This window comes from Mycteria americana, chromosome 2, assembly GCF_035582795.1.
Source record: "Mycteria americana isolate JAX WOST 10 ecotype Jacksonville Zoo and Gardens chromosome 2, USCA_MyAme_1.0, whole genome shotgun sequence".
NCBI classification, from domain to species: Eukaryota; Metazoa; Chordata; class Aves; order Ciconiiformes; family Ciconiidae; genus Mycteria; species Mycteria americana.
Window position 1 is genome coordinate 166,793,434 of NC_134366.1, and position 17,846 is coordinate 166,811,279.

The window sequence follows — 17,846 nt, forward strand, 5'->3', positions numbered from 1 at the left end:
TGAGCAACATGTTGCACATCAGATTTACACATCAGATTGGGAACAGAAAGGATGCAACGGGCACGGCACCAACTCCAGTGAGGAAGTCAGTGTACAGAGCACAGGTCTCTGCGCTAAACAGTACTACAGCTAGACAGAAAAAGAAAACTTTGAACAGCAAATAAGTAGTACTCCATACCAAGCCCTCAATTTTGTTATGCATTTGTTAGAGCAAAATTATCCTTTAGTACTTTGAATAGCCAGTCACACCTAATACTGAAGTGTGTTGTGTTTTCTTAGTATAAATAGTAGGCTGGAGTGGGGAAAAAAAGCTCTGCCCTTCCCTACTTTTGTGCTCAGAGATATGAGCAAAAGAAAAAAAAAAAAATTTCATTGATACAAAGGGGTAACGAGAATATACTTCCACTGAGAAAGACTATTGTACTCCTGGTAATGGTAAAACATTAAGACACCAGACATTGCAAAGTTACAAATTTATTTGTTTTGAAATAAATACAAATACTTCATTAAGAAACTTTTCTTGATAGACTTTACACAATAGCTTTATTCTTTCTGGAAATTGTCTTTTCTTCCCACAAACTGTTATGGAAATTCTACACAAGAGCTGAAGTTAGTCAATATAAAGTAACCTAGATGGTGTTCTTCCGAACAAGCAATCCCAAAGTATTAACATTTGCTATTTAACTGCTCGGCATTTGAGTTTTCTTGTTTGTGTGAGGACTGCAATGCAGCAGGTATGCACTGGAGCTCGGGAAATCCTGTCCCACTACCTATGGAAGGACAAACTTAAGAACACCCAACTGTGAAAACCTGACTGGCGGAAAGGTATCAAGCCACTAGCATCAAAGAAAGTAACCCAAGGTAGCAGGAGGCTACGTAAAGATGCAGAACCAGCAGATCATTACATTTATGCAGTCATTAAACACTGTACTTCACAGATATAGTGTTGCCGCTCCACCACTTTGTGGAATACACTTCTCAGCACCAGCGAGATCTCAGAGTTTCAAATCTAGTAATTAGTGGCAGTTGAATGTACAATATCTAATTACATGCCATCCCACAGTTATTCATCTCTCCTGACAAAGAACAGCTGGATCTGGCTTTGCTCACAGAATTCCGAATTTATCACAATTGTGCTGGACACAAAAACTTGAGCTGCAAAGATAAGAAGCTGTCTGAAGGAAAAATCAAGCTGTTTCTGCTTTGCCGGCATGTATGGCTACCCTACTCGTTACAACTACAACAACTTTTGCGGTATGGTAAACCCTTTGGCCCAAGATCCCAAAGAGGAAATGCTACCTTGCTTATTAAATTTAAATCCTGTCCTCATTTGGCTAAGCAGGTTTTAGGGTCTAGGAGGGGGGAAGGAAAGGAAAACTGGAACTAAATCTCAAAAAAGTGAAAAAAAGCTTAAAGATTTAGTTCATCTCAAAGTCACATTAAAATCGCCTATTTTAGTAGTATATTATTGTACATAGGAAAACAGGCTTGAATACTAATGAATTAGAAGGCCTATAAATGCACGATACATTAACTTCTTTATTCTTTGAAGTCAAGCTATATACAATGAATTCGATTCCAGCTTCAACATGAGGCCATAACACATTTGTTTCATTTCCTTCTTTAAAAGCCATCCATAATAGTGATTTTTTTCTCCCCCTCTATGAAACTCATCTCAAATTGTGCCAGTTTACTTCAAGAGAATAAGAGATAAAGGGGCATGTAACAGCTTTGATTTTAAAGGAGGATATTAAGCAAGTCTGGTTCGACTCTCAAGTGTTTACAGCCACATCAGCTTTTGGCAAGTATCCTTTAGAATTTGGCATCCATTGAAGGAGGGCACAATAGCAGCAACTGTCTGAGTTACAAGAATAACGATAGAGCAAATGAGATGCTTCTTTTCTTTGGTCCCTGTCAGACCCTGGTGAACAGAGCTCATCCTACAGAACAGCTTGAGATTAATACCAGTTATGTTTTTGTGATACACAGGGGGCATCCATTACTTTTTCACACCGTGACCAGTTTAAAACCTCCCACAGCCATCTAACAGGACACTTCCATGGACTTGGGGCTTGATTGTTCAGTGTTGCTTGCCGAGTTCGGCGTCAGCTCGATGCGTGTGTCTGTGTGCGAGCGGTTCCTGGCACCTTCCCCGGTGTGGGATCGGCTCCTCGTTCCCTCCCCAGTGTGACACCGGCTCCTTGTGCCTTCCCCGGTGTGAGACCGGCTCCTCTGTCCTTCCAAAGAGGTTACGCTGGAGCCAGAAGCGGTGCGGGACCTCATCAGCCTGGTCATGCTAGCAGAGGGGACTGGAAGAAGAGTCTTTCATTAGTGCCTTGCTTCGTGGGCTTGGAAGGAAGCCCTTGCCTTCCTCACCAACCCTAGCCACCCTTGGAGAAGCCTTCAGGGTTGAATATATACTTGTCATGGTAGCTCCGCATATAGAAGTACCACCACTGCTCCAGACATACAGTTAAGGAGCACAAATTACTAACGCAAAATTGGTGGCCAGGGCTGAGGGATTCAAGGCAGAGCTCCATGGCATGTTGCTGTGGCTGCAGCAAGCCAGAGGAAAACTGAAGCGACTCATCAGACCTCCCGTTACTTTCAGATGTTTGCTGGCAGCCCAGGCTAGCAATGCATCTACACAACAGCAGCTGTCAGAAGCACATACATGAAGGACAAACAGTTACAAATTAAAGAAGTCTCTGAACTAAATGAGGTTTTAAATGTTGTGTGCAGCATACGAATCATCTCCTGTGATGCAACGAGGGGACACTATTACGAATATGCACCTTAAAAATATCAAGATAAAGTAAAGCAGGTATGATTTGATAGGACAAGAGGAAATGGCCTCAAGTTGCACCAGGGGAGGTTTAGACTGGATATTAGGAAATTTTTCTTCACTGAAAGGGTTGTCAAGCATTGGAACAGGCTGCCCAGGGAAGTGGTTGAGTCGCCATCCCTGGAGGTATTTAAAGGACGTTTGGATGAGGTGCTTAGGGACATGGTGTAGTGGTGGTCTTGGCAGTGTTAGGTTTACGGTTGGACTCGATGATCTTAAAGGTCTTTTCCAACCTATACGATTCTGTGATTCTGTATTTCTGGGTATAAGCTGTCTACAAAGCTCTCTACTGTTTAGTAACGTAATTTGGTCCAAAAACCCTTTGCCCAGACACCACACGTCATTTTTTTTTCCCCTTGCAAATACATATCCAACAGGGAAAAGATCAGACATGTGAATCTGGGATCATAAGACTCTCTGGGTGCTTAGATGCCCAAACTTTGGTAGCCAGGTGAACCATTCCATGAAACCAATACTTACTGTATCCCATTCCCTGAACAAAGTATTTGAAAGCTTCTGCAAGCTTGGCAGGCTGCAAAAGGAAGAGAGTATTATTGTATGCAGTGCTCAGCAAGTTAGTTACGTTACAATGTTATAGATACCACAGATGCCCTATCTGAATAGGGACATCTTAAATATTCTCTGGGTTCTACTGAATGTCTGAAATTCTCACTTACATGAGAAACTTCCACCATTCCCCTCCCTAGTCTGTTCCCCTGCCCCATTATTTTACCAAATGGACACGTACATTTGAGACCAAGATTTCCAGAGAAGTGACTACAAGTGGTCTAAGCCCAGCCCAAACTTTGCTTGTGCAGTTACTGAGGCAGATGAGTCAAAGTAAAACAAATGGCCTCAGAAAATATACGAGGCAATTCATACAGTGTTGGTAATTCCGCAATTCCAGAACAGCGGAGAACAAATTCAGCTAGGCAGAGCTGATAGTTATGTTTATAAGGCAAAAAAGCTCAGCAGGAATACACAACCACAACTGCATGTGACTGACATTCTTGCAATGAGGCACTCGCTATTTTTCTCTGCTGGTGACACAGTGGCCAAATAAGCCTCAACCTCAATTACTGACCTTGCAAATATTGCCTATATTTTTGTTATAACTTTATCTGAATCAGTTCAGGGAACAGACTATCAGAGAGGAGCAATGTACATACTCCTCTGTGGCTTTAAAAAGACTCTTCTCCCCTCCCACTGTAAGAGCACACGCTGCCTGTACAGGGACCTCTCAGCTGTAGGTAGTTACAAATGCAGTTTTTTCCTTAAGTTTAAGAACACCACGTTATATTGCTTAGAAATCTGTGTAGAAAACATCACATCCTAAGGCTGATTTACAGGTCAGATGTTTTAGTGAAGCAACACTAGAGCATAGGTAAATTTTAACTTTCCCAGCCTGGTTTTACTAGCAGCCTTGGAATTTATGCCTAAATATATTTCAGAAACTCCAGTTCATTCTCAGTCAAGCCAGGTCAGTGTATGCAAGAACACAGCATTGTTATTCCTGCCTCCCACTTTCCTGATCTATACTATAAATAGACCAAATAAGAATGTTTTTAAAACACTAGTGCTCAAGCCTTAATCCATGTTAGCTTAGTAGGTAGGCATAAAAGAATACCTCCGCATTCCCACCTCAGACTTTCACTTGGTTAAGACTTAATTAGTGGAAATAATATCCCCTCCCAATCTTAACTTTGCGCTTCATTGGTCTTTCAAGAAAAAAAGCTCAGATGACCGACTGGCGTCATTATTCGTGAAATCATAACCATCCTTTTGGCTGACATTTGGGAACAGCAAGTACCCTACAGGAAAACACCCATTTGTTGCAGTCTGACACGCTCAGAACAGGATTAGTAGGATTTCCGTCGGCCAAATCCTACCTGGGAAACTTGAGGGAGCCCACCGCAGTCAGCCATCTGAAACGGGGATGAGAACAGCCAGTTAGTGCAACGCCAGAGGAACTCGTTTATGCTCAGGATATATTAAAATGACCCTTTTTTAGCTATCTGGCAGAAAAACATTTCCTTTTGTTGTGTGAATAACATACACGTAGATGAAGGCATCAAAGCAAGCAGTTAAACATTTACAAAAGCTACGACTGCACCCCAGAAAACCCCAAAGTGTCTTGACCCTCAGGCAAAGCATCGGCTGGAACTACAAATAAATGGTTTTTGCTAGGCAGTGATTACCAGTTTCTTAGAAACTAGCCTGTTATTCCTGGTTACAAGTTCAGCTCTGAACTACAATAACATGACTCGGTATTGACCCAAATGACAAACAGGGGAGAGAGAACAAACACCTAAACCTCAGAGGTGAGAGGGAAAAACGATTTGCTGAGATTGCGGATGGCAAGCATCAGCCTGACTCACCAAGGGAGCCAAATTAGAAAAGCTATCTTGAGTGCATGCAGTATTTTTGGAGCACTTCATTTTTCCTGCCACTCCACCCCTCAAAGCAAACCCAACAAAAACAATCCTGTTCCAAGGAACACCACAAGCTGAACACAGTTGAGCTGTGAATTACAGGAAACCCCAAATCCTATCTAAGATTCGTTAGCAGCAAAACAGGCCTGTAGCAGGACCTGGCATCAGCTGCATCCCTGGACTGAGCAAAGGCTGGCCCCTGATAGAGGATCTAAGATAGTGTCAGATTTTTTCTTAGGGTGAGTCGGCCATGTCTACGTGGTAGGTCAGCAACGTAACTCCTCAACGTTAGCAGGAAAAAGCATTTTTAAAAAATCATTGTTTATTACAATTTTCACTGACAATAAAGAGAGATACAGCAAAAGTTCCCAGCAGAAGCATGACCAAACTTGTTCCACTGTTTGCATGCTGTTACACTCATCGCATTTTACTTCATGAGTGACGAGCTGAAGATTGCACCTACGCTCTGAATGCCAAGTATCGGCCAAAGCCTTTGCATGATGTTTTGCTGTTTAGAAGTGCATTTTATTGAGTTTTTAGAAAATAAGAGAGTCATTTCCAACAGTAAGATAGCCTGGACTGTGTCCACATAAAAGGCAGGATGACAAAACCGTGGCTGATAGATCAGCTGTCTATTCATCTGACACTACTGTTGAGGGACAGGCAAGCACAGGAACAGGACGAGTTGGTTTGCACTTCCACTCTGCTGATGGCTTTTTTCAAACCTTTCCAAATACCTCGAGATCAACTTTGCAGCTCTAGTCAAATTCATTATGCGTATGCGAAATACCGAGCATGTCACGTCTCACCCCTAGTGTTTTAAAATGGAGGAGTTGAGAAATTCTCTGTTGTTAACCTTGACAAGGGGTCCCAAGTCTGGTTTATCCCACTAAAATACTCTTACCCTGAAGGAACTGCCCTTCCACATCAGAACTGAATTCTCACCATGTTATCTGTACTGCAGCACATTGCTCTGGTTCTGTTTTTTTAGTCAATCCAGCTGATTTTAAATGAAGGAAATGTTTATTTTAAAAAACAGCTTTGTTATTACCTTCAGAAGTGTGGTCCTTGTTGGGTCCAGCTTTGAGTTGCATTCAACCTATATTAAAGAACAGCAGCATAAGGCATTATACACAAGATTTTTTATTATGAACTGGTGGATGAAAACAGATTAAATACCCAATTCAGTCTGTATTAAGCCAGAAAACAAGGTATCTTAGGCTTCTGTACAAAGACTCCATGTATACATATATACATTTTTAAACTTAAGGAGGTCAGTTCACATTTCTGACTGTATTCTTTTCCATGTACAAACCAACCCATTAGTTGGGAATTCAAGATTTTTTTTTATCTGTTTCTGGGACTCCAGTAGCAACAAGCATTGTTTATCTTGTTATTTGGGGTCACCTGGTAGCTTCCCAAGTAGTGAGCAGCCATATGGCCGCAGGCCAGCAGACTGGGCATGCCTGTTAAGGCACAACATTTGAAGTCACCCAGTCATCTGGGGCGAGTTATAATGGTCAAAAAGAAGCTCTTTGCTTCCATAGTGACCCAGGGCAGAGCTCCAACACCACAGAACGAGCTGAAATACCAGCAATAGATTCCTCTCTAAAGGAAAATATTTGTGGTTCACTGGAACTGCTGTGGCGATTGTTCCTGACGCAGTAGCTATTAAATAATGGCGCACAGACAGAGGGGACAAACAGTGAGGAATTAATGGCAGCTCTCCCGCGGTCTGAAAGAGGAGAGCCAGCTGGGCTGGATCGATAGCCAGCGAGGTTGCTGCGCGGGCGTGAGCTCTGCCGGCCTCGCGCAGCTTCTTGGCTCGCCTGCCCATCAGCACGGTGGCAAAGACAGCTCGATATACCCACCACGGCATCCACCGCCGGGGAGCTGTCGCCAACCACCAGGAGGACAGGGCATCTGCAAGGAAGCACACAAAAGCCGTATTATCTCTGATCTGGCCCGGACTTGCCCTAAGCTGCATTTTTTTTTTTTCCACTGGAAGGATGAAACAGTTAAGTGTGGAAAAATGATTTGTTTTGTATTCCAGACACCTTAAATATACATCAAACCCACTGTATTAGCTGCAGATCTACTGACACGCTCTGATACCTTTGCCTGAGAACCTCTCCTTTTCCCCACCTTGGAGCAATCAGCCCTTCCCAGTGCTCTTATTCCTCGTTTTATAAGACATTGAATGTGGGCATCAGCATCAAAGTCTCCCCCCCACCCCCCCTGCCCCTTGAGCTCCAACTTTTGGACCTGTCATCCAATTTCAACCAGATTGGCTGAAAAGCAGAGTCTCAAAGTCTCCTGTGTGTAAACATCGGCAACTGAGCAGAGAAGGACTTGACAACTGTTTTGTTATACAATTTGCAGCGTAAGTGAAGAGTTATTAGCAGAAGATCTGGCAGATGACTATTCTCATACCTGCTCCATCTTCCTGAAGGTTTGTTTTTGTTTTGGTTTGGGTTTTTGTTGTTGTTTTTTTTTTTTTTTAAATTGGTTTTGTTTATGTTCTCTTGGTTGCACAGGCACAGCTTAAGTGCATTCAGAGCTATAGTTTCCATTAACAAGAACATATTTCCAAGTGAATCTAAGTACATCTACTTTTTAAGTAATTACTCTGTAAGCCCAAGTTTGCAGATACACAGTGACAGGAACTACTCAGCTTTCCATTTCGGCTAATATGACTCTGAAGTTTGAAGAGGGGAAGTCTCTGGTGGTCCCTGACTTTCAGTAACTTTTTGTCTCCTAGACAAAGTTACAAGATCCTTTTCTAGCACATAAGCTCCAGCTCTGCAATGCATAGGTAATGCACCCACTGATCACACCTCTTAGCTCACATCACATACAGGTGAACTGGTAGGAAATAAAATACTTACTGAAGGGTGACAACATTTATTCCAGGAACAGGGCGCTCAATCTCTAGGTCTCGCCGACTAAACAAAATGGAGAGGAGAAAGGCTCTTGATACACTGAAATTTTACAGATACTTCCATATTCTTCTAGTTTAGAGAAAGCACAGACACTCACATACATTAATTTAATCTGATACATGTTGTAGCCTCCACAACCGATGGAGAAACACTTTACCCTGAAGTATCAATGTCTTAGTTCAGTCCCAGTGTACCATCTATCTCCCCACAAATGCACAAGGTCCTTCTCCCGTAAGCAAACCACCTGAGATCCCTAAAGGCACTGTCAAGCAGAACTTTATACCGGGGGAACACAAGTAACTCCACCACACAGGTAATACTGGCTCTACAAGCTGGACAGACTCTTAAAACAGTTTCCAGTTAGAAATCAGGTAAATGTATTTACCTGTTGTAAGAGTTGACAAAGAGATGAAGGTTGGTTTGATTCATATCATTAATAATATGCTGACGGTAAGTATAGATCAGGTCGTGGTTGCTGTGAATCTCTTCCTACAGTGGAGACAGAATTGTTCAGAATAGGGGCTATTTTCTGAAAGGATCTGAAGAAATGGCACAGCAGTTGTGTATCAGACTCCTGTCTACACAACAGGAGTGCACCTTTAGGGAAGGGACAACTTCTAGCACCCAGTAGTGTCACCCAGAATTAACATTAGCCTCTGCAGTACCACATTTTTTGCTTTAAAACTTTAGTATGTTATAAAGTCAAGATCTTACAATTGCAAAACATGTAGTTGTAGTGCAGATGGTTACAGTCAGACAAGTGTGATGTTTTAAAACAAAAAAGATTGAGGGTAAGAAGCTCAATAAACGTTTCCAGGGTAAAGCAGATATTGAAAGCTTACAAACATATGTAATATGGAACTCAATTTCACAATAATAAGTAACTAAGCTTCAAGGACTTCAATCACTAACATTTTCAAACAGTTTGGTTCTAAAGTCTTTATAGATTAGTTCCTTGTTCTGCTGGAATGGAGTTTTCCATTGCATTTACTAACAGTTTCAAGCACAGCAAAGTAGCCTCAGAAAACAGTATAGCACTTTCCATTAAAGTAGGCTTGCACTGAAGAGCACCATTAGTACTAACAACCAGCTTTCCCACAGTTACAAGTATATTATGGAATAAAAAAAAAAATCTGTGGGGTAATTCTGCTCAAAACATGAGCACATATGACACTTATACTCCTATTTAAGTGTTGGCTGTCTAAACAGGGAGCTGCTCCTTCTAGAGTTGTCATGACTGAGATGCACTTGAGTCATGGGGACACAGCAAGTCCCATGGCAGCATACCACCTCCAAAATACTGGGAACACAAGTATGAATCCTACCTCACAGTTAAACTTTGCACTTCGTTGTTTAAGTGAAGGCTTTTCCCCTCCTCCCAGCCCCAGGAGGTAAATACAGATGACTGAATACATCAGAGGAATCTTTTGAACATCCTTACCTTTCCAAAAAGGTGTGAAATGACCATGTCTGGCAAAGCATTTGTCCAACCTGAAATCTGAACAGCAAGGCTATCTAAGTATCTGATATTAAAACAATCCCTGAACAACTGAAACCTTTCAATTACCCATAAGTAGACCAATGGATGCTTCTCTCCTGACCTTGTATGTACAATATCCTGGATTGGTAGTTTTTCCCCTCAATCCAACTGAAACACCATTAGGGGTTGTTCATGTTTGAGTCATTCTCATAAGATGTCTTTACTAATGCAGATATATAAGGAATACACTACTAGTGCCATAGGTATATATGGAATCACTCCCTGCAAGAACGCCAAGCAAACCAGCCAGATGGGTGTCATTTAACCTCACTGCCCAGTCTCCTCCCTAACAACCCATACTGACAATACCTTGGAGCTGGTACCTAAAGCTCATGTCCCAGAGTATGCGCTCTTGCTTTGGAAGGACAGAAGGATACAGAGCACTCGCTGTACTCCTAAGGTCAGCAATACTTAAGAGAGGTGGAAGGCAGAGGCACAGATATTGAAGAATTTTTAATTACAGCGAGACATTGGGTGAGATAATCAAAATAGGTCAACTGGTACATCTTAATGTAGAGGAGTTACTAAATATGCTTCCAGATCAAACTTACCAAAATAAACTGATATACAAAATTATTTTTAAAAAGTTATTAACTAAGCCTTGAAAGAATGTTACATCCCAGCTCTGGAAAGTTTCTCCTAGTATTATAAGGTTGTCATTACATTTAGCATCACCCTAGACACTTCCGATGTTTTGACTCTGTATGTGGTTAAAAGATGACACACTAATTTTTGTACTTCTCAGTGTTTATAACAACTGCCATTCACTTAAACATGACCCTGAATGATACAAAGTTCCTTCCATCAGTTTACCTTGAAAAATGTTTTAACATGTTAAATCTGAGTGACATGTAATGTAACATTTATACTTATTTATATATACTGGTTCCAGGAAGATTTTTTAAACCAGTTCTCAGTGCTTTTTTTCCCACATTGCAGTCTTTACTACAACTACAAAAGAATACAGTTAACAGGAGCTTCTTTGTATGTGAACATTTTCACTTAAAATTCTGGTTGTATCGACAATCTGTCCATAGTTACCATAGCTAATGCCCTTTTCTGAGTCTTTTTGGCATCTAAGACTCAGCTAGATGATTGAAACCTGGAAGATGTTGTTCTGAACATTTTTCTGTGCTCTAGTACACATTTTGGACTGTGCTGGTAAACCAAGCCATGGACAAGAAAGAACTGAATGTTACACTACACTTGAAGTTTACTTGAAAGAAAGTTGTTTCCAAAACTACCCTGTGTCCAGGTTAAACTAGGTTTTCCCCAGCAGTTATTAGCTCTTAAGAATTGTCCATACCCAACAGCTCCATTATACCATCGGTATCTGTTTCCTAGAAGTACTTACTTTTATCACTAGCCCTACAGAAGGTACGTTTGCAAATGGAAGAATAAACCCCAAAGGAATTAGCCTGGGATATTTTGTGTCTGCAGCCGTGCCTTGACCCACAAGCTTGCCCAGCCACATGCTCAACAGGCTCACAGTATGATTTATTTTTCTAACTTAAAAATGTTTACCTTAGTTGCTGCCCAGTCCATCCAACCTTCAGCACAAGGGTTTACATTAATGAGAACTAATCCCTCCACCATCTCCGCGTGGTTTAACTGCAAAAGAAAAGATTTAAGATTCATCACATATCCTTTGCAACTTGACAGTCAGCATAAAACTTAAATTAGCAAATTATCTCCTGGGGAAGAAGGTGGTAGGTCTAGTTCTATCTTGCACAAAACAAGTGTATGTATGGAAAAAAAAATTTCATTAAAGCAATTCAACCGAGCAGCTGGAGAACATTAAGATTTAACTTCTCCTCCACCCTCAGTTTAAATAGAGAACTCCCATTAAAAAAACCTTCTGCAAATTAACTGGGTAGAGCCCAGGCCTTAAAATGGAAAATCTAGGTCTTCTGGATTAGCTATCCCGCAGATCGTGGTATTTCACTTAAAAGCCTAACTGCTTATTTAAACGGGCACGGCAGAGCAGGAATTCTCTGCGCGCTCTGCGGGGGCGACAACACGTCAGGGCCATCAGCTCTGAGGCTGTAGGGAAGGGCCACAACACTTACAGCAAATCTGGTTAAGATGTAGGCACCAGCTCCAGTTCCCATTCCTATAACGGTCTTCAGCCTGCGCAGCAGTAAAACGGAAGAGACAAATGAGTAAGCACCAAAAGTAAATAAAGCCGCATCACTGGCCTTCCTCTTTCACATGCCAGCGTGTATCTACAGAGGGGTGGGTTGCGGCTCTGCAATGCCACCGGCCCCAGCAAGGAGCCTGACGTAGCAGCTGGTTTGTTTTCGGCAGATCTGCAGGACACCGGTCCTCATGCGTTGCAAGGCAGCAGCAATTCTCACTTATCTTTAAGTAAATATACTGAGCAACCATAGCATTGTTCTGATCTTGGAAGGAAACGGTTAGTCTCTGCCAGAAAATCTTCTAAGATACAGTCCTGAAATCTGCAGCCTAAATACAAAGCTCCCCCCTCCTCCCCAGGCTCCCCCTGCCCTCCCCAGTACAGCTATCCAACTGGGACGCTGATTCCACGCTAACAGGGGGCTGGCAGGGAAACCTCTCATGCTATCCAGCCACTGGGGTGATTAAGTTTAAACTTCATAACCAAACAGGGCAGAGACAAACCAAATATTTGCATTAACTGAAACTGGTTTTAAAGCATCGCCTTCAAGGTCTTAGAAAATACACAGAAGGGAAGACTAGACAAAACCACTCAAAAACAGGTTATACAATGCTTTTAGGAAAATACCTGAGGAGAGTTTTCATTCTCGTTAGCAATATTAAATCAAAGCTTTGTAAGTACACTCCAGTTTAACTGATTTTCAAGGTACTAACATTATGTAAGCATTTTTTCACCGCAAGAGCAGAATTGGCAACCCTGTGCCTTACATTAGGTGTTTCAAAAAACACATTGCTTAAGAAGGTAGTGAAGTAAACTGGTCCAAGGTACTGTAACAGCTGGTTACAACTGAACGCTGTGTAAATTGGGGTGCTGGTCTGAGACTAAAACCCCCGCCAGCAGTCCAGCCTGCCTGTTTTCCAAGGCTGCCTAACCCTGAATGCCAGGTTTTCTCTGCTGGGTCTGAAAACCCCTTGGAGGTGCCTACCTGCAATCCTCACTGTGTACCAGGAGCACCAACTCTGCAGAGAAGGTACCCTTCTCAGCTGCAGCTCCTGCTAAAGCTAAGCTTTAAGTGAGTACACACACCTAAACCTGCTGCAGGTAGACAACAGATGAACACCGCCACCAGGTCCTTCAACATCAGCAATCTGGCATCTGCACTTGGTAGTAGAAGCGGCTTAAGGAGGTCGGACTGACCCCCAAAGACACTCAAGCCACAGAAACAAAACAGTAAATGTCTTCAGATGAGACCATGTTTTTTTTCCTGCTAACCACACAGGAAAACGTGGGTTGTTACAGTGGGAAGAACAGATTGTCTGCACCCTGCCCCTGTGAGGGCGATTCATAGAAAATACTGGAGGAAGCCCCTAAATTAGGCACATGGGATTTCACTCAAAGTTGCTTCCTGTTTAAAAATAAACAGACATTTCAAAAAAGGCCAAAAAATAAGCGCTTTCAGAAACAAAGGCAAAAGTGATCCATCTGTAACAGAGGAATTAAAAAACAACCACAACCATAATTCTAGCAAACGACATGCCAGATAGCCAGGCCAAAGCTTCAGGGGCAGCACAGGCGAGTATCTGCTCTGCCCTGCTCTTTCAGTATGCCACAGAGAAGAATGAGGAAAATAAGTAAATAATTCTGCACTCACCCAAACTGTTTCAGGATTCCAGGAAGCATTTCAGCCAGCTGATCCATGGAGGGATACACGTACCTACAACAAATATGCATTTGTGGAGTTACTACACCACTTTCAGTAGAGTAGGCTGGGATATTTAGAGACGCAGTGGTCACTGTAGATTTAATATCAAATGTGCTCATTACAAGATCATTGAGAGTATGAGCTGAATTTAAATCAGGAGCAAGCACAAGTAAGTAATTTAGCAGAAATATGAGCATAATCTATATGGTACTTCATGTGAGTTACAGGATGATAGATGTCTGGTCCAGCTGAGAGCAAAACAGACCATAACGAATCTCTTCCAAGAAAAGTTAATGCTTAAAACTTACAAAAAAGTTTGAACTTGAGAGGTGAGTTTCCAACCACATTCACTACATTTGTACTTCTGGTCCACCACAAACAAGTCTCTCCGTGATGCAGAATCACAGACTACAGCAATGAGATACAGGTCTTTGCCAAATAATTTGTATGCATGTTTTCAGGGACACACAGATTACCATAGGATAAATGAGGATAGCTTTTTATTAATATTGATGGAGAAAATGAAGGCACAGGAAGGGCTACAAAGCTGCTGAGGAAGTTCAATAAAAATGGCTGTCAGTTAATGCTCCTGGTGTTCTGCAGAGCAGAAACAAAATTTTGAGGGAAGGAAATTCTGAGCAAAATCTCAACGAGCAGCACAGAAAAAATCCACCCAAAGTAGCTGGAGAACATCTGCCTAGGATGTATCCAAATCTTTGCTTCCCGTCAGGACTACACCTAATGATTCTCTACTTTAGTCTCCAAAATAAAACCAAACAAAAAACCAAACAGTGCACGAGTACTTTAAATTATTTTCTTAGATTTTCTTGTTGGGAAACTAAACCTTGTCATGACAAAAGCTAGTGTCACTGCAACAGCTATGACTTAACTTGAGCATGCTGGTCTCCCAGCTGGAGGACTGGGAGAGATAATACAGCTTCTTGTGCTGTCATCATGATGTTATTAAGCAGTGGTCTTTACTAGCATAGATCATGATGGCTGCCCTATGCAGCTGACAACTCAGTGTTAACGCTTGTTCAGGACATGCGGGTTAAGACACTTAAAAGCTTGTGATTCAAACAAATACAAAGGGGGGTGCCTGAAATAGCTTTGTAGGCTGCTCTGGTAGACAAGTGGGCCACTGCAGTTAACACTACCTGAGAACCTGGCCCGTTGTGACCTCCTCAGCATCAGACAAGCTTAAAAATTAAGAAGGGAAATAGAGACTGGCTCATGCAATAAGGGTACATATAAGCTCCTTAATACCTAGTTTTTACAGAACAACTGTTTCTTGCCTTGTACCCTCCCCTCGGCATGTTGGCTCCTCCCTTCCTCAACCAAGCTGACTCCTATCCAAGGGGCATCTTAAGGCAAACTTGTGTCATTTGAACTAAATGGGACAAGCATTTTGGCAAAGACTGTGCTCACGGCGCACAACGTTTCCAAGAGTTACAGCATCGTACATGATACATAGTCAGGAGTATGCAGCTATCTACGATATCCTGTGGGGGTACATCACTTCGTTACTGTCCAACAACTTGGATTTTCTGGGTAGGTTATCAAGTCTACTTATCTACATCTACCATGCTGCCATTTCATAAAAAACATGGATTTAGGAAGGACATTATATAGTGGCTAATGCCTATCTTGTTTATAGTAACAATTGGGTTTTGTATTTGTATTCAGGATGTCATTACAGAACAAGGTAACTTGATATTTAAATTGACAGATGTAGACATCTGTCAAGGAACTGCTTTACAAGCAGTGTAGTTATCAGAGATAAAACACAAAATTAAAGCCCCAAAGTCTGCTGTGAACTGGCACAACACAACAGAGCTCCCAGAGCTTCAGTACCTTAGAAACAGAGTGTCAGGATTTAAGTTCAAAAGCCAACTACTGTGTTTGCTGCAAGCGCTTTTTAATTAACCTGCAGATCAAGACTCTTTTTCCACAAAGAGGATAGCTCTGAAAGCATGGGCTGTTTCCCTGAGCACTCACCCAGCCTGGAAAGACGGTGCTCCATCCTGCTGGCCCGGTGCATCCACGTGGCAGACTGCAAAGTGCTGCGTGATTTCCTGCATATCCTCGAAGTTGAAGAGAGGATTGAAGCAAGTTTTATCTTGAGAAGGAAAAGAAAACATGGAATAATTATGCTGAGGGGAAATAGTAAGTTTGCAGCTATAATAAAATCATTTATTAACCTGTCCTGCAGGTTAATGAAAAGTCGGTTCAATCAGGTGAGCTATGTTATAGCCTGGGAAAAGTGGCAGTCCTTTATTTCTAAGGAAGAAAGACCAGTAAAGCCTTGCTACAAAGCAACCTGTGCCAACTTGCTTTAATTCCTTGAAGCAAAAACCCTGAACAGCTCCTTCCTCACGGCCAGCTAAGGTTTATCCATGTTATTTTTGTACCTGCCAGAAGTATTTGCTTGGTACACCAAAATCTCAAAAATTATTCTTTATGCACAGTTAAAATACTTATAAAATGCAGTCAGGAGCATTCATCCCAGGTTTTGGCTTAGATGAAATTATCCATTTACTTGTCCGGTCATTTTTCTTTGGATTGTGTCAAAACAGATGGAGGAAAAAAGTATCCAAGGCTGAGATCGTGACTTGTGCTTTTGCCCAAATGTTACAAGATAAACATTACATGACCGTCTGCTGCAGGCAGCTCAAGACAAAAGCATCTTTGAGACACTCACTGCTGTAGGCTCCCAACTTTGAGGCAATTGGATTTCGGATTTTTAAGCAATATTAGTGTGGGGAGAGGGTTAGCCTATTTTCCTCCTGGAGTGGAAAGCATGAATTCTGTAGCACCGCCTTTGAGATGCCCAGAAACAGTTCAATATTCTGTGTGTGTTTCTGAATGTCCTCACACTACAACATACAAGTAAAATCATTGCAGGATATAAAACATTTTTAGTTAAAATCAGCTTTAGGAGAATATGCAAATTTGGGAAAAGGTTCCTCCCCTTTCAAAGGCAAAGAAAGTTTATTCACCATAAAGATAGACTTTGTAACTCTAGAAAGAAAAAAAAGTCTTATTCAAAGATGGGATCCAGATTAAGCTCTGCCCTGATCCACTGAAAATCCAAAGTAAAGTAAGGCAGTTACACAAAAACAGGGAATAAAACAGATTTTTCTTTTTTCTTACGAGTAACATCCGCCCCCCTGTAATAGCCACACTTTAAAGATCTGCAGGTGTTTTTAAATGTAAATTTTGATAACTGATTAAGAAGCAGTAAATTGTGTGAAGCAAACAGTACTGCTGAAAAGAACAAATCAGAGCAGATATGGATATTAGATCATTACATTCTTGGATATGACAGAAAACAAAAGGCACTTAAAGTTATTTTCTTAATAAGGACACAACACCAGCACTCATTTCATCATCCTGATTTGACATGTAATTCACATAAACCCACGGCAGCATAAGACTGGTTATCAGACAGGAACCTGAGACAAAGCACCAGCAATGTTGTTTTCAATCCTTCTGGCAATATACCCTCAGCCATCCCCTACAGATGTTTTTACAGCATTTATACATGGTCACTATGAGCTACCAAAGATCTTTTGCTCCTTTAAGTGAAATATTCCCATTATTTACTTTGCCAGGATAAAAAAATCTGAGAATTAAACTTGCTGTAAGAGAGGAATTAGGTACCATCTAACAGGTTGCAATGCACATAAACACGCAAGGACCTGGGAAAGGTTTCCTAACCATCACCACTTCCACACCTTTGATTATGGCGATGGCGTTAAGGAACCAGGCCATACCTGTGCTACGAAATAGTCTACTTACGATTCAGCCCGATGTCATGGTAGGTGAGGATAGCCGGCCGGTTCCCCCTGGGAGTCCCACACATGGTGACATGGACCGAGCCATGCACAGTCTCCACGTCTTGCTCCTGGCAAAGAACAGGAGGAATCTGTTGGGGGCTTGTCCCAGTGCTCCACTGAACACCCACCGCAGCAGACCTCTGTCTGACCACGAGCACAGGTCCTGCTCCAGCCCAGGGTCTGCCCACAGTCCTGGGGGTCTCCGCAGTTCCCGTGCTAACCCACCCTGTTCTCCCCCTCCGTGGGGGCTCTCTGCTAACATTTTACATTCAGTTGTCACCTACTCCAGTCCACAGCCAACTACAGAAGCACGTAAGCTTAGCAGCTCTAACCAGATGCTGAGGGAATAGTTAAGTAGTTTTTAACCTCATTAAAAGGCAGCAGAGGAAAAAGAAAGTGGTTCGGTGCA

The 17,846-nt window shown here is 42.0% G+C and overlaps 1 protein-coding gene across 1 annotated transcript; it reads right to left on the reverse strand.

Annotated features, from left to right (window-relative positions):
- Positions 1 to 917: 917 nt before the first annotated feature.
- NDRG1 (N-myc downstream regulated 1) lies at positions 918 to 17,505 on the reverse strand. The gene is made up of 13 exons (XM_075495313.1): positions 17,400 to 17,505; positions 15,597 to 15,717; positions 13,548 to 13,610; positions 11,829 to 11,889; positions 11,284 to 11,370; positions 9,661 to 9,717; positions 8,605 to 8,708; positions 8,166 to 8,222; positions 7,149 to 7,200; positions 6,329 to 6,376; positions 4,735 to 4,770; positions 3,326 to 3,377; positions 918 to 2,309 (listed from the first exon to the last, which is right to left on the reverse strand). Exons 1-13 carry the CDS (start codon positions 17,461 to 17,463, stop codon positions 2,044 to 2,046), a joined length of 1,068 nt encoding a protein of 355 aa, XP_075351428.1. The 5' UTR covers positions 17,464 to 17,505; the 3' UTR covers positions 918 to 2,043.
- Positions 17,506 to 17,846: the final 341 nt, after the last annotated feature.

Coding starts and splice junctions, on each gene's coding strand:
- NDRG1 (XM_075495313.1), bottom strand. CDS start 17,463: ATGTGTGGGACTCCCAGGGGGAACCGGCCGGCTATCCTCACCTACCAT. Junction 9,718..11,283: donor TGGACTGGGCAGCAACTAAG/GTAAACATTTTT, acceptor CTTGCTGTTCAG/ATTTCAGGTTGGACAAATGC. Junction 3,378..4,734: donor GGCTCCCTCAAGTTTCCCAG/GTAGGATTTGGC, acceptor TTCCTTTTGCAG/CCTGCCAAGCTTGCAGAAGC.